The 16870-nt window shown below is 48.0% G+C and overlaps 1 protein-coding gene across 2 annotated transcripts in view; it reads left to right on the forward strand.

The window, feature by feature from the left end:
• Positions 1–9640: 9640 nt before the first annotated feature.
• Positions 9641–16870, forward strand: part of TAGAP (T cell activation RhoGTPase activating protein) — a 74935-nt gene continuing 67705 nt past the window's right edge. The window contains exon 1 of one of the 2 annotated variants that reach the window (XM_085024755.1): positions 9641–9895. Coding sequence is in view for 1 of the 2 variants with exons in the window: in XM_085024460.1 (XP_084880586.1) it covers positions 9824–9895 (72 nt within the window). In the remaining variant the exon portion in view is untranslated. The remainder of the gene's footprint in view (positions 9896–16870) is intronic. The other variant, XM_085024460.1, reaches the window with a different exon arrangement.

Genomic DNA, 16870 nt, shown 5'->3' on the forward strand with positions numbered 1-16870 from the left:
GCCTCCCATGAGCTGGCCACGCCTCTCACGTACTGGCCACGCCCCCCACCAGCCAGCACCTGCCTGTGCGCATGGGCACACTGGCACACCTGCGCAAGCATGCTCACACTGGGGTCAAGGGCCACTGGCCAACCTCGGTGGGAGCTCGCTGTTTTCCTAGCCGGGCAGACTGGGTCCTGTGGTGACAAAGACACAGCTCATAGGAGGCCCCGACGATGGGGACTTGGATTCACTCTGAGCAGCCAGGGACCTGATCAGATCTGGTGTGTAGTAAGTTCATCAGACCCTGAGCTCCCCCTGGAGGCCAGTCTGCCGTCTTCCTGCAGCAGGGCCTGAGGACGGCTCCTGGGCTACTTCTGGACAAGAGTGAAGTCCCAGAGCCCTTAGCAGATGCATCTGAGCTCCTCCGGCGGCGAGGGGAAAGAGATGGGGGGGGGCATTTCTTTCTTGACTTCCCAGGAGTCTTTACAGAAAGGGTACTGCTGGGATGCAAGGAAGGAAGCAGTGTCAAGGGCCACCTGGCAGGTAGGACCAAGAGTACAGGGTACCACTCCTTGGCTGTCTTACCTTGCTGCACTGTCATTAAGTATTTCAAAATCCCACTCATGTCTTTCCTCCAGATTTAGTTGTCAGTTGTTCTTGGACAGGAATCCCATGTCATACTTTTTTTTTTTTTTTTTTGTCTTTTCTAGGGCTGCACCCTCAGCATATGGAGATTCCCAGGCTAGGGGTCTAATTGGAACTATAGCCACTACTGGCTTAGGCCAGAGCCACAGCAATGCAGGATCCGAGCCGCGTCTGCGACCTACACCACAGCTCACAGCATCGCCGGATCCTTAACCCACTGAGTGACACCAGGGATCGAACCCACAACCTCATGGTTCCTAGTCAGATTCGTTAACCACTGTGCCACGATGGGAACTCCCCATGTCATACTTTTTAAGGTGCTAAGAAAAGTGCTCTGAACCATATGAAATACGTTTTGACTTGAGATAACATGAAAAGGAGGAACACACCACCAATGTCTCATTTTTAAATGAATAGAGATCATATCTGAACTGACAACTGAAGTAAAGGGCAGAGTTTATCCATAGCAAAGTAGATTTTTAAAATCCAGATAATTCAGGTGAGCGGTGGAGCGCACACAGGGCTGGGGGTCTGAAAGCCTCAGCCCTTCTGGGCATTTCTGGTTCAGCCCCCGACTAACTGCTTGATGCTGGGAGCACGACATCACTCACCTGGGCCCCAGTATGCACCATTTGGACCACTTTTAAAGGAAAAATTTGCCTCACCCAAGTTGGATTACTTCATTTTCTGTAATAACACATAAATATACACAATTATAAAATATGATATAAACCATGAAAGCTTATAGCTCTTAGGTACCACCAAAGCACATTTAAAAAACATTTTAAACATTAAGGATAGCAGGAGTTCCCGCTGTGGTGCTGTGGAAACGAATCCAACTAGGAACCATGAGGTTGCGGGTTCAATCCCCGGCCTTACTCAGTGGGTTAAGGATCCGGTGTTGCCGTGAGCTGGTCAAAGACGCAGCTAGGATCTGGCATTGCTGAGGCTCTGGCCTAGGCTGGCAGCTATAGCTCCAATTAGATCCCTAGCCTGGGAACCTCCATATGTCAAGTGTGGGGCCCTACAAAGATAAAAAAGACCAAAAAAAAATGATAGCAACACCGCAGGTTGATAGAACTCAATCGGCAAATGTGACATGAGACAGAAAGTCATGTTTCTGAAAGACACTGCCTTCCATCCCCCAAGTGCTGTATTGACAGCGTGAGCCTTTTGCACAGGGCTTGTGCCACTGTAGTGGCTCTGGGCAAAATCCGTATGGGTACCGGGAGCCCGAGCCTCACTGGACCTCCCTTGGCAATTGAAGTAGTACTAGGTGGCTCCAGCCCGACCATAAGCACAAACATGATGAGATAGCAGAGTAGCAGGGCAGCGCTTAGAAGGGGCCAATCACGTAAGCCAGAATATGCCCTTGTTTGAGATTATCCCCAAAATCCAAACAAAGTTTTAATCTTATAGAGAACTCAGAGGATTTCCAGAATCTGTCTCAATACTCCAAGTGAAGAAATACTGGAAACAAAAACGTTTAAAAATCCTTCAAACTTCAACAGTCCATTCTCTTCAAATCTAACCTCACCAGAGCATCAATTGCAATTCACAGATCTGCCAGCAGAGGGAAATAGAGAGCCATCACGGTAAAGACGCGGCGGCCTGGAAGCCACCTTTGCTTCCCTGAGCAAAGACTTGGGGGCAAACTGTTTCTGGTTCTCTTCCCGTGGGTCCCAAAGATAAAGCAGCACCCAGCTAAGCATGATAGGGTACAAATAAAATGGAGTCATTATTTTACTCAAATAATAAGAGGTTTTTCCTTGTATTAGTTCCTCTTTATTTGTACATGTTGAAAAAATGGTCATTAAAAGCCTACCACGTGCAAGAAAAAGACATATGAAAAGAAAAGGTTGTTCACAGAATTCTACATACGCTTCTAGATGTGGTCTATATACACAATGGAATACTACTCTGCCATTAAAATAATAATAATAATAAAGCCATTTGTAGCAACATGGATAGAACTAGAGACTCTCATACTAAGTGAAGTCAAAGAGAAAGACAAATAGCACATGACATCGCTTATATCTGGAATCTACCATACGGCACAAATGAACCTTTCCACAGAAAAGAAAATCACGGACTCGTGGTTGACAAGGAGGAAGGGGAGGGAGTGGGGTGGGACTGGGAGTCTGGGGTTAGTAGGTGCAAACTATTGCCTGTGGAATGGATAAGCAATGAGATGCTGCTGTATACGACAGGGAACTATATCTAGTCACTTATGATAATGATAAAGTGAGAAAAGGGAATGTATTTATGTATGTGTGACTGGGTCACTTTGCTGTACGGTGGAAAATGGACAGAACACTGTAAACCAGGTATAATGGAAAAAAAATAAAAAATCATTCTAAAAATAAATACATATATACGCTTCTAGCCTAAGCTGAGTCCACAGTTCTCAGAGACTCTCTTTCCAAAATTCACTAGTCAGGATCTTCACAGAGCTGTGAAGCTGTGAACAGTAGGCAAAAAGGATGCATTGTTTGAAAACAGCAGTGGGAGCTCGGGTGGCTGCTGGGATAGAAGGAAATATACTGCTTTACTCCCTCCAGGGCTCGTCTCTGTAGAAAATCCCTCTGTTTTCAGGCCATTCATGTACCAGGCAATTCTGAAATGTCAACTGTGTACTCAAAATATGGTAGATGTTTGGGGTATTGAAAAAAAAAGTGAGACCAAGTTCCCATCCTCCAAGGTCTCCCTATAACTTAGATGGGTAAATAAAACTAATATGTGAGACAAGAGAAATAAGTACTAAACAGAGTGGTGGGAAATTAAATGAAATAAGCGTTGGGAGGAAGGGAAAGACACTGCCGTTCATCGGGAGAGAAGGGGACCCCTGGGGAGGGCAAGGGGACCATCGCACTCGGAACGCACTCATCTCATGACCGTGTGAGGTCAGGTGGTCTCATCAGACGTGTCTCTGTGACTACCTGACCTTCACTGGGCTGAAGTGAAGAGCGTGGCTCACGGGCATCAGGACCCAGGCTTCAGGACACACCCCTCCCCAAAGTCTGTCCTGCCCGCAAGGCATCATCACGGCAGCCACCTTCCACATCCTGTGCCCTGTGCTTCCTGCTGCTGAGCTGGGCACCAGGCAGGAAGGGAAGGGAATGGCCCCCCTAATTCTTTGGAGGATTGTTCTTCTGTGCCTCCAAGACCTCATCAGCTAGGCTGCAGCTCTCAAGAAGCAGCTGCTCCAACTCACCAGTATCACCTGTGGTGTCTCTCTCTAGAATGGTCCCCAGAGCCATCCTGCTGCTGCCTGCCTCCCCTCTGCTCCCAGACTTGTCTGCCCAAACCTCTCTCCTCTCTTCGGCCACTGGATAAAACCTCATCTCCTTTTAACACGGGAGAGGTCACAAACTCTCCTGTTCTCCCATGTGACCCCAGGGGAACCGGCCAATCCTGGATACTGCAAATGCATCTGACCTTGACAGGAGTGTGCGCCCTGTGAAAGGAGCCAAGCAAAGAGACTGAGACAAAGAATCAAAATCCGTGTGTAGAGTAAGCCTGCACCAAGAATGACTTCAAATCCAGATTATTCATTTGCATCAAGAGATAAATCCTGGAGCTCCCGCTGTGGTGCAAGAGGATGGGCAGCATCTTAGGAGCACTGGGATATTTGTTCCATCTCTTGCCAGCACGGTGGGTTAAGGAGCCAGCGCTGCTGCTGCTGTGGCTTAGGCCGAGACTGCTGTTCAGATCTGATCCCTGGCCAGGGAGCTCCATATACTGCAGGGCAGCCAAAAATGGAAAAGAGAGAGAGAGAGAGAGAAATCCTGCCCTTTGGTAAAGGAAAGTTTGGTAATGTTTAAATTGTCAGATTTTGCTTCTATAAACTTGGAATTTCCATTCCCTCGTGAGCTTACATCCATTCATTCTTTCGAAAGAAAGAAAGAAAGAAAGAAAGAAAGAAAGAAAGAAAGAAAGAAAGGTGCCTCTACAAAATACCAAGCATCCTGTTAAGCGGAGAGATACAGAGAGAAACACACGACGTGGTCCCGTCCTGGAAACTGCAGCGCATCATGGAGTGGCAGCAAGTACACCCGCAAATCATAACTCAGCCAAAGGCTTCACAGGCGTGGATCCGTGTGTGACCGCGTGGGTGTGTGTGTGTATAAAATAAACCACAGTCAGAGACTCAAGGCTCGGTTTTCACAGTACTGGCTAGTTTTATTTCACAGCACAAGAGGAGAGACAGCTAGGGACCATTAGAGATGGCAGTGCCGCCCAGTGGGCTCGGATAAGAAATGTTCAAGGCCAGAGTTCCCATTGCGGCTCAGAGGTAATGAACCCAACTACTATCCATGAGGATGTAGGTTTGATTCCTGGCCTCACTCAGTGAGTTAAGGATCCAGCATTGCCATGAGCTGTGGTGTAGGTGACAGATGTGGCTCAGATTTGGCATTGCTGTGGCTGTGGCATAGGCTTGCAGCTACAGTTCCAATTCCACCCCTAGCCTGGGAACCTCCATAAGCCAAAGGTGGAGCCCTAAAAGACAAAAAAATAAAAATAATTTTTAAAAAAGAAAGAGACGGACCCCACACATATGAGTCCTGAATGACGGCTGTGGTGGCCGAGGGGAAGGGTGCCAGGGCGGCTGTCAAACCTACCACACACCAGCACACATCTGTTTGGTATGTAGGGGAAACGGAAAGTCATGCTTATCCAAACACAAAGGCTGTTGAAGAGTAGGTGACATCAATACCACTGAAGACGAGGCTCACAAATCACGCCCGGGGATAAGCAAGGCAAGCACGGAAACCAGAAAAGCCCACAGCCCGGCGCCCTGTGGAAAGACGGCCCAGGAAGCAGATCAGATGGGACAGCAGGTTCGTCTGCCCGGCTGCCACAACAAAGTGCCCCGGACGGGGTGGCTTAAACCACAGACGTTTGTTCTCTTGTGATTCTGGAGGCTACAAGTCCAAGATCAAGGGGTCCACCTCCTGGTTCCTCATGACGGCCTCTCTCCTTGAGGGGCCGCCTTCTCTCCCTGTGACCTCACGTGGTCATCCCTCCGTGTCTGGCTGTGCCTGGATCTCCCCTTATAAGGACAGATGACACCTGTCGTATTGGAGTAGGGCTCATGTCAATGGCCTCCCTTTAACTTAACCTTGAAAGACGCTGTCTCCAAATACATTCTGAGGGGCTGGGGGTTGGGGTTCAACATATGAATTTGAAAGAGGACACAATTCCACCCATAACAGGTGGCCCCCAGGACAAGCCCCTTTTCCTAGTAAACAAACAGGAATTCACTTGATAACTGGAAAAGCCCGGATAAAGCCGAGTGATCTGACCTGCGGACCCCAGGCCCCAGCAGGGCACACAGTATGGCAGGGAATTCCAGATTAAGCCATGATTTAGTTGTCCAGACTAACTAAATGATACCCTTCTTCTATCGTCTTCTACATTTGAACAGAATACAGGAACTATTACAATGAAGAAAATGCAAGTATAAAGGTTGTTTTTGCTCATATAGTGTTATATGAGGTGCTTTTCATGCCCCGTAAGCAGTTAAATGCATTTGAATTATCATTCCTGATTTACAACTTTCGAAACATAATGAAGAATTTGGTTTTAAAGGATACTATGTTTTTTATCAACAGCATCAGAAGAATTACTAGGCAGACCTCAGAGATGGCGGGTTCCATTCCAGACCACAGCAATAAAGCAAATACAAAAAGCTCACGAGTTTTTTGGTTTCCCACTGTGCATATAAGTTGACACTTGTACTAAGGTCTATCAAGCGTATAATAGCATTATGCCTAAAACACAATGTACACACTTTAATTATAAGATATGTTATTGCTTAAAAACGCTAACCCTCATCTGAGCCTTCAGCAAGCCACCTCAAAGATCACTGATCCTAGGTCACCATAACAAATACAATAATGATGAAAATGTCTGAAATACTGAAAGACTTACCATGACACAGAGACCTGAAGTGAGCAAATATTGCTGGAAAGCAGTGCCTGTAGACTTGGTCAGCACAGGATTGCCCACAGACCTGCGATTTGTCCTTAAAAAAAAAAAAAAGCAATATCCGTGAAACACAATAAAGCAAAATCTGTTTATAGAGATCTACCTTTACCAGTGCGATGTATATTTTCATATGACTTCATTTACTAATTATCATTCTTTCATTTCAACTTGACTTTCAGTGTTTCTTTCTTTTTTCTTTTTCTTTTTTTTCTTTTTAGGGCCACACCTGCGGCATATGGAGGTTCTCAGGCTAGGGGTCCAATTGGAGCTACAGCTGCCAGCCTACACCACAGCCACAGCAAAGCAAGATCCCAGCCGTGTCTGCCATCTACACCACAGCTCACAGCAACGCTGGATCCTTAACCCACTGAGTGAAGCCAGGGATCGAACCCTCATCCTTATGGATACTAGTCGGGTTCATTTCCACTGAGCCACTGCAGGAACTCCAACGTTCAGGGCATCTTATACAGCAGGTCTGGGGGTGATGAATTCCTTCAGCTTTTGTAGTCTGAGAAAGTCTTTAATTCTCCTTTCTTTCTGAAAGACAACCTTGCTGGGTAGATACTCGGTTGGCAGGAGGTTTTGTTTTTTGTGTTTTTCCAGCGCTGTTTTATACCATCCCACCCGCTTCTCACCTGCAAGTTTCTGCCAAGAAATCCCCTGGTTGCCTGCCCGAAGGGGATTCCCTTACAGGGGAGAGCTTATTTTCTCTTGCTGCCTTTAAGATTCTCTCTTTCTTTTATTTTTGACAGTTTCATTGTAATGGGGCTTGGAGATCTTTTTGAGTTGACTTTGTCTGAGGATCTATGAACTCCGTGAACTTGGATGCCAAAACTCTCCCCAGATTTGGGACATTCTCTGCCGTTTATTTCCTCCAATAAGTTGCCTGCCCTCTTCCTCTCTCCTGCTGGGACTCCAGTAATTCTCAGATTGCTTCTTTTGATGGTGTCCTGGAGTTCACGTAGCTTGCTTTCTTCACTCCTTTCCATTTCTCTTTTTTTTTTGTTCCATGAACTGGATAGTTTCAAAGGTCCTAGTGTCACTTCCTGAATTGCTTAATTGCAACTACTCTACTTGTTGATGAAGAGGCTGAAAAGAGAAGAGATTTCACTGCTCTCTCCCAAACTCTGCACCCTTATACAAAAGTTACAAAAAGTGATTAACTGCTGAGTAGCCATCTGCAGGTTATACCCGGTTTTGTTTAAACTTAGAAAGAAAGGTTGTGGTGTGTTTGTCGCCCAGATCTCCTCTAGCAGAAAATTACTCACACAAACTCCATGAATGAGAACCTTCGGGGTCACTTGATAGACATCAGCCCTGACTGCTCCACTTACAAGGAATTGATTCTGAGGTGTTAGAGATGGGAATTCACCAGGAAGATTCTGGAGAGACTCACAAAACACAAAATCAGAAACCACGTGGCCACAGGACCCAGTGGCTGCCCTGAGGGTCCCCCACCCTCCCCATCAGCTTCCCTCAACCTCCCCTTTGCAGACTGGCTCTCTCCTCTTCCCCAGAACACGTGCGGATAAGTGGTCCCTTTAGGCAGCCGCAAGGAGCTTTCCTCTCACCATCCCGGGGCCCAAGAGATGGTTTCTCTTCTTCATCCCACTTGCAAAATTCCTGGGAAACAACTCTGTCCTATTTTAGGTCCTGGCGGTTATTCCTGGAGCAAGAATTGACTGTGGCCAGGAACAGTGTGGAAAACTATTGGCCCAGCCAGATGCAACCAGCCACAGCGGCAGCCAGGTCGTAGCACAGCTGCTCCCCCACCTGGACATCAGGCCCCCCAAGAAAGGGGTGGACATCCTATAACAGAATAGACTCCTACACCGACAAAGTGGCCAGAGGCTGCACTTCTTTCAGATGACCTCACCCATCAATTGATAAACCCATAAATACTGCCGTGCAGGAAAAGTCTGGAATAAAAGCATTTAACTCTCAGGCCTGAGAACCTGTCTCAGTTCACTTCAGTTTCTCTTTTCCTGCCCTGAAACCGCTTGTTTCCTTCCAAATTATTTAAATAAAGTTAGAGGTGAATAGGCATGGTTTTCAGAACATGCAATCTGAAGACAAAGGCTTCATTTTTTTAATATTTAACAGAGTCTCTGGATTTGGAAACTGCTATAAGAAATGTAAGTCTACACAGAGATAAACACAGCGGTTTCTGTTCGGGCTCCATGCCTGTGCCAACCACAGGCTTCTAGAACATGCACCTTGACGTGGAAGGCTGTCTTTTACCAAATGCAAATGCTAAATCCAGTAGCAGAGGCTATAGTGTAATCTGCTGGCAGATGATGGCAGCTGAAACCAAATCAGGCAGCTTGGAGATTGTGAAGACAAGACATGACTGATTTTAAATCTCAGTTTCTTTATTTAGAAAATCAGGAATTAGGGCCAGATTATCTTTCAAGTTGCAGCTAAGTCTCAAATTCCAAAGGGTCTTCTGAATGACTATATCAGTAACTGAGAGAAAATTCTTGAGACATATATCTTTTCTGTGGATACCACTTAATTGAGTCAGTGAAAAAGCTGAGAGTCACCAAGGAAAACATGCTTAATAGGCATGCTCTCCAGTTCCCAGAAGAACACAAGTTATTTATTTCAGCTTCTCTTCTCTCTGAAAAGGTTTCTCCCTTCAGGAGAGGGGCAGTGGTGCAGCCACCTGCACAGGCTGTAAAAAGCAATCGCTCGGGGGCCACTTTCTATTCCACGTTAAGGAGAACCATGCACACAGCTTTTCAAGCACTGGCCCACACCGTTCTTTGGGGTGAGAGTGTGCAACAGTTGATCCAAGCTTCTGCAAGGAGACGTGCTTGGCGACGCGTCTTATGCAAGGATCACCCTGTAAGTCACATTTGCTGATGACCTGTTTTCTGCAAGGGTCACCCTATATGTCACGTTTGCAACAATCAGTCCCTTGTGGCATGAAGGTCTTTAGAATTTGCCAGGTCAATGCAAGTTTAGAGTGAAAGAGACAAAGAGGCAGAAAGTAGGGGTGAGAACTTGCTACTTTCTAGCCAGTTGGCAGATAGAGAGCCCGAGGGGGAGGGCGCATGCGCGTAGAGCCTGGGCCGTGGTCTTGGAACAGCGCGTTCCCACCGCACCTCTGCCTGCAGCAGCCAGCCTGTGTCCTGGCTCTTCAGGTCCAGTTGGGTCACGAGGCTCTAAACTCAGCTCCTGGCTGTCCCAAAGCAGCACCAGCATGCCTGGTCCCCAGTCTCCAAGAGCACCCCCAAGGGAGAGCTGGGCCCGTGTCCCTGCTCCCGAGAGCGTGGTGAGTAGGGGGACTTCAGGCTGAAGTCCGCTGGGGGATCGGGGGTGGCAAATCTCCCCGCAGAGGGGCCTAAAAATAGGCTCCGACCTAAAGTCCATTACTCAAAAGAGTGACTATTGATTGACCCAGTATTGGCTTGTGTGGCTGTCTAGAAGGACACGTTCATATGAAGATCTGAAATAATCTTTACTAGCTTGTTAGCCATGATGAGCTTAGATGTAGGAATGTCTGTCGATCGTGCATCTTCACTGTGTAGGTATTACCCATATTTTATATTTTTCTACAATAAGCATGTATTTCTTCTTTTATTTTTTATGGCTTTAAAAATGTTTATTTAGAAATCTCAGACTAAAGCCATAGGGGGAGGAGGGGAAACTTTGATGAGCCTGAGTAGTTAGTATGGCATATCCGAACCAAGAATCTAAGTCCCCGATTCCCCCCCCCCCATGTGGGTTCCCTCTGCCCTTTCCGTGTGTATGGTTTTTACAGCTTCCTCTAAGTCCTGGGGGTAGATTACGCAGGCTACTGCTGATAAGGTGCCCTCAAAGTCTTTTTTTTTTTTTTTTGTCTTTTTTGCCATTTCTTGGGCGGCTCCCGTGGCATATGAAGGTTCCCAGGCTAGGGGTCAAATTAGAGCTGTAGCTGCCGGCCTACACCAGAGCCACAGCAACTCGGGATCCGAGTCGCATCTGCAACCTACACCACAGCTCACGGCAACGCCGGATCCTTAACCCACTGAGCAAGGCCAGGGATCAAACCTGCAACTTCATGGTTCCTAGTCGGATTTGTTAACCACTGAGCCACGACGGGAACTCCCCTCAAAGTCATTTTTAAAGTTCATTAAAAAGAAACACTTAGGAGTTCCCGTGGTGGCTCATCGGAAACGAACCCTACTAGTATCCATGAGGACATGGGTTGGATCCCTGGCCTCGCTCAGTGGGTTAAGGATCCAGCACTGAAGTGAGCTGTGGTGTAGGTCGCAGACGTGACTCGATCCAGTGTTGCTGTCGCTGTGGTGGAGGCCGACAGCTGCAGCGCTCATTGGACCCCTAGCCTGGGAACCTTCATCTGCCTTGGGTGCAGCCCTAAAAAGACAAAGAAAGAAAAGAAAGAAGGAAGGAAGGGAAAGGAAGAGAGAGAGAAAGAAAGAAAGGGGGGAAAAAAGAAACATTTAGCAATTTAGCATTGAAGAGAAAACAACCAGTCTTCATATTTTCAGGAGCCTAAATCTCTGAGTTTAGCGTCCCGTGAGGAAGGATGACAGTTTTGCAAAGGGATCGCCAGCGCAGGCCATGTGTGGGTGAGGCTAAGTGACGGCGATTTATTAATTCATTTACAAAGGATGTCAAGTTGAAATCAACAGTGCTTGCTGATGTTAAATTTAAGACTCGCTAAGCGAAATGAAACTTCATTGAAGAAGTGGCTTTTGTTCTTGAAGACAACCCTGTGCTGTTTTGGGTGACAGCTATGTCTTGGAGCAAAGGGAAGGACAAGGGGCGGGGATGATGGGTTTAAATTATTTAGAACACCTCAGCCAGATTTAAAGGGGCCACAGGAGCCTTTGATCTTGGCCCAGATTCAGGGCAGGAGTCATCAGAGAGAACTCAAGCGCCCTCAGGAGCCGAGGCCAAGGGTTCGAGCGGCCACTTGGGAGACCAAGAGCTTCACACGGACTGAAGGTGACCCCCTGGGATGCTTCCATTTCAGCTGGTCCATGTTCCAGGAAATAGAAGCTTTAGGGGTTGTTTCTTCTGCGTAATTGCATTTAGCAGCTGCCCTAGCCATTCAGACACTTGTTCATGTGACAAACTTTGATCAAATGTATGCACACGGAGGACCACTGTGGCCCAAACAGAGGGGTCCATGGCTGGTGGAGGAGCCCAGCACAGAACCCGGGCAGGTGCAGTGAGGTTGGCGCCAGTGTGGAAGGTGCCCAGGTGTAAGGGGAGGAGGCTCCCACCTGTAGAACCAGGGAGCTTCTAGAAGAGATGGCCAGGTTTTAGAGGGTGCACAGGAGCTTGCAGGCAGAGAAGGGACTTGCAGACAGGCGAGCATCCAGTCACAGACCTGGGCCTTGGAAAGGAGCCCTGGATGGGCAGTTGGGAGCAAGGGCCTGTGTGTGCTCCAGGGGACAACAAACTGCTCTCCCGCAGGAAAGTGACACGAAGGGATCTGTGTGTTTAATGACAATCTGCAATAACCGAGAGCATGCGTGGGATGGAGGAGGCAGAGAGCAAAGGCAGGAGCGCCCACGGGTCTCGATGTTGCCACAATAAGAGGGGCAGGAAAGACGAGGGTCTGGATGGCGGCCCAGAGGATGGGGCCCTTTGTGAGGTATTTTGGAGGCAGAAATCAGCAGAGCGTGGTGTCAGGTTAGAAAAAAGAGGGAGGGAAATGCACTGGGATACATGCACAAGGCTCTCGGGGTCAGGGGAAACGGTAGATAAACCGATTACTAACTAATGACTAACCACTCATTTGCAAAAAGAAAAAACTGTTGGTTGGACTTCAGCTTTTACATCATCTGATAAAAGTTCAAGTCTGTGGCCTATAATTTCAGCAGCCTTCCATTACGATGGGTGTCTTTTAAGAATCCTCCAGGCTACTCTGTTTCCAGTATTTGAGGAGAAGTGAAAGTGACTTAAAATTTTGCTTGTCCTTCTTTGTCTCTTGAAACAATTCCTATCCTGAGGATGAGAAATCCTCAAAATCGCAAAAGTATCAGATTCCGGAAGCAAAGGTACATGGGAGCAGGAGGCACATGGACGCCTGTTTGGTTTGAAAGAAAGAGCTCGTTCAGCTGGAGAACCTGCAGCAAGGGCTTCATGAACTGACCCCCCCCCCAGGCCCCCTTCTCTGCGTGGGGGTGGGGTGGGGGAGAGGCTTGCTCCTAGATATGTCTCTGGAATGATAAACTCTCATCTCTGGCTTTTCCCTTTCGTGGTTACATTTCTTTCCATTGTGTGTAGCCTAGAACACTTATAACAGCAAACAAAAGCCCCTGGCCGCCACCAAGGGAAAGGCCTGAGGCTCTGTGGCCACCTGAGCCACAGAAGACCCAAGGGGGCTCTTGGGTGCTCTGACGAGGTGGGGGAAGACACCAAGGAAGTGGCACAGAACGGGGAGGGGGCTCCAGACACTAAAAGTACATCTCCGTCTCCACTCCACAGAATTAGTCTGCTGTGAGTTCTTTCTCTCTGTCTTTTTTTTTTTTTTTTCTTTTTTTAATGCTGATGAAAGAAAATAAGGGTTGTGTGGGGATCAAGTGGGCAGAGCCTGCTAAGAAGGAAAGCCCTCCCTTCCCAAGGATGCCCTCGGGATGTTGTGTCCACTTATGCTGTGGGTGGGATTGGGAAGGGGACGATGGAGATCAGGAATGGGTTGTTCTAGATCCTCTGTGCCGTCTGTCCCCATCCCCCCGCCCCCAGGGAGATTTCTGGAGAAGTGGACACGGCTCCCTCTGGAGGAAGGAGATGACCACAGGGTTTGCCTGTGAGGCTGGACCTGGTTGGTTGAGAGGGTACAAGGGCCTGACGGGGCGGGGTGAGGAGTGGGCCACATACCCTTCCTGGGAGGGGCGGGCAAGCGGGCCAGGCTGCTTGAGGTGGGGGAAGGGGCACTTCAAGGAGGAGGCGGGGCAGTGATAAGGGTCTGGTCTGTCCTGTCTTGGCCCGAGGTGTTGTTCTATCTCCTGAGGATGCCTCGAAGCCCAACAATTTGGGCTATTTCCGTTTTTAGTGACAGTGAATAATGTTTCTGTGAACATGCACGTACAAGTTTTTGGGTGGACGTAAATTTTCATTTCATGCTCTTGGATGCACACCGAGGAGTAGAACTGCTGGATCGTGTGTAATGGATGTGGTATTTCAAATGGGAATTGACTGCCTGCAGCCGTCCCGCCGCTTACAGCAGTGTGACCTCATGCAAACCAAGTGACCTCTCTTCCGGTTGTGGGGTTTTCTGGTGTCATAGCTGTTTTCTGTGCTAAATGTCTTAGGTGAAAGCAGTTGCCTCTCAGTTGAGCAGATGAACTCGGATAACGTGCAAAGAAGTGTTTGCAAACACGCAGTGTGTGCTTCCTGGGCTGTGGCCCTTGCATCCCGTGTCAGCAGCATGGCCATTCCTGTGGACCCTCCCAAATGCTCCTGTTGGGGCTCGGGGCGGGCACCCCAGAATGTGCCTCAGTGGCACATTGGCTATTTTGAATTAAAGTTACTTAAGAAATGGCCAGCACAAGGGGGACCCTCTGACCCTCCTTTTTCTATCTCCCTGAAAATAGGAAATAAATCTTTCATGTGAAAGGTAGCCCCCCCCAATGCGGAGATAGAAAGACACGCTTATCACCAAAGACAGGGCGTTGGGGCCGAGATGCCTGTGGAAACAAGCCTTCCCTGAGTTTCTACCCTAAACCCAAACTCCTCACATTCTCTGCTAATCGGGCACCAAACCTAAGTTTCTTTGTCCTGTCAATTCCTCACAGTTTTATTATTTCTTTTCCTAAAAAGTATAAAAGCTGCCTGTTTTGACCACTTCTTTTTTTTTCTCTCTCTCTTTTTAGGGCTGCTCCTGCGGCATATGGAGGTTCCCAGGCTAGGGGTTGAATCGGAGCTGTAGCTGCTGTAGCCGCCAGCCTATGCCACTGCTCACAGCAACACCGGATCCTTGACCCACTGAACAAGGCCAGGGATCGAACCTGAAACCTCATGGTTCCTAGTCAGATTCGTTAACCACTGAGCCACGACAGGAGCTCCTGTTTTGACCACTTCTTAATTGTCATTTCTATGAGAACTCCGTGCCCATGAATGAAAAATGTAGGTTTGTTTGGGTTTTTTTCTCCTGCTAACCTGTTTTGTGGCGATTTTACTATTAGTCCAACCACAAGAACTGACAAGGAGGGAGGGGGAAATGTCCCCTCCCCAACTGTGGGGCCACCACCCCTGCCCCCGCACAGCCCAGGCTCTGCCAAGAGAGCCCATTTCTCCCCAGTCAGTGGCCCTGCTAAAAAAATAAAATAAAATAAAATAAAATAAAATAAAATAAAATAAAATAAAATAAAATAAAATAAAATAAAAAAGTAAAATAAAATAAATAAAATAAAATAGAATGCCTTGTGAAAGGCTCTAAGTGTAATGATGCCTTAATGAGTTAGCTCAGGAGGTGATCAGGCAGAGAAAGAAATTTTTCCTGTGGGAACTTGGAGCACAGACAGAAGCCAGAATGGGTGATGGGTTTTGCCAGAGCCCTTCCTATGCCCCTACCCCACTCAGATGACCGGCCACCCTGGCTGGACGTAGAATGAAGCCTACACATCATGTCACCGAAGATGACACTTCTCCGGAGGAAATGCCCCCTTAGAGCCGCTCACTGATGAGTTCAAGAGGCCCCTGTCTTGTTTCATGTTGACGTGAATGCTGGCTCATCGGACTCCCAAAGTGTTTACTCATAGATTTGCTGTCCATTAACTGAACGAATGAGACCTTTAAAAGGAAAGAAAAAAAAATGTGCCCCTGCCAGGTAGGTTTTTAAGAAAAAATATCATTTCAAATTGAGCCAGACCAAATCAAATTTTAATTCAAGACCTTCCCATCCGAGCAAGACACTGAGACCTCAGCAAGGACCCTCTGGGGCTCATAGTCCGGGGCGTGTGACCTTGGTCTAAGATTACACAGCGAACACTGTCCACACAAGTTCACGAACACTCACCACAAGTTCATCCAGGACCAGACCACCCAGGTTCCAACCGCTCTCTCTGCAGGACCTTCTCTCCCTTCAAAGAGCCTCTCCACTCCAGACTTTGCGTCCCTGTCCTTTCAAAATGTGGCCGTCTGTGCTGCTCACCTTGGCCCTGCTTTCACTGCTGGCCTCTAGTCAGAGCCGAGGTTTCTGCTAAACCCATGAGGAGGTGACACCTGCGGGACGCGGGAGGATGGACTCCAGCTCTACCACCTACTGGCTATGTGGACCCTCTGGGCGGCAGTTTCCTCCTGGGGACAATGGGGACAAAACTAGTACCTCCAGCAAAGGCTTATGGTGAAGCTGCCGTGGGCTCTGTAACACGCTGAGCCCACGGCCCCGCACAGAGGAAGTGCTGAACTCAGCTTGGCTGGTAGTATCGTTATCAGCATTATGAATGCGTTTGTGGCTTCTGTCTTGTCAACCTTCCAAAGCTAAATTGAGGCTTTCCTGATAGTCAAACCTTTGTCTCACCAAGTTGGCAAGGCTGAGATCCCAGCCATGGAGTCAGGTTGGCGCTGGAGACTGGGAGACAGGGGTGCCAGTGAGCACATGGCACACAGGTGGATGTCTTCTCGATAGTGCCCTTTGAGGGTCTTTGCAAATGTTATCTGCTATCTCAGTACATTCTGCCTTTGCCTAACACTGGTCTTCTTGCTCACAAGTTTTGCACCAAGAAACATATTCATTGCTTTCCTCCCTCTCCTGATGCAAGACTTTCCATATTTGTAACATAATTTGAAATCCTTGCTCCTATCCTTACTTTCCAATTGTACCTACTTCCTCTCAAGCTCCAGGCAGCCTCACTTGCCCACTGCCTCCAGAACACCCTCTGCTCTCCTGCCCCACTGCCTTTGCTAGAACTTCTCTCACCATCACCACGTGGAGGCGTTCTGCTCCACACCTGCCACCACCTCCACCATCCACCCCATCATCAGCACGGCTCAGAGGTCACCCTTCCAGCAAGTTCTATCAGATCTGCTCCCACCAGCCCGCAGCTCTGTGCCAGAAATCACATTCCCCCACTGGGTTCCCATAGCATTCGTAGCATTCTTCCAGAACATTCTTTCTGTATTATGATTATTTGAAGACATCTTCTTGCAGAGTTGTTGTAACTTTGTTACTATAACATTGTCCTTGACTAGGTAGCATTGCCAGGGCTTTGCAGATAGTAGGTATTTAAAATTTGACTCAAACAGTTTGCACCCTTCAGAACAATGGAGTTGTAAACAGTGCGTCCTT

This window comes from Sus scrofa, chromosome 1, assembly GCF_054392235.1.
Source record: "Sus scrofa isolate SSC_HxYL_T2T_F1_AM1 chromosome 1, Sscrofa_HxYL_maternal_Yorkshire_Landrace_v2.0, whole genome shotgun sequence".
NCBI classification, from domain to species: domain Eukaryota; kingdom Metazoa; phylum Chordata; class Mammalia; order Artiodactyla; family Suidae; genus Sus; species Sus scrofa.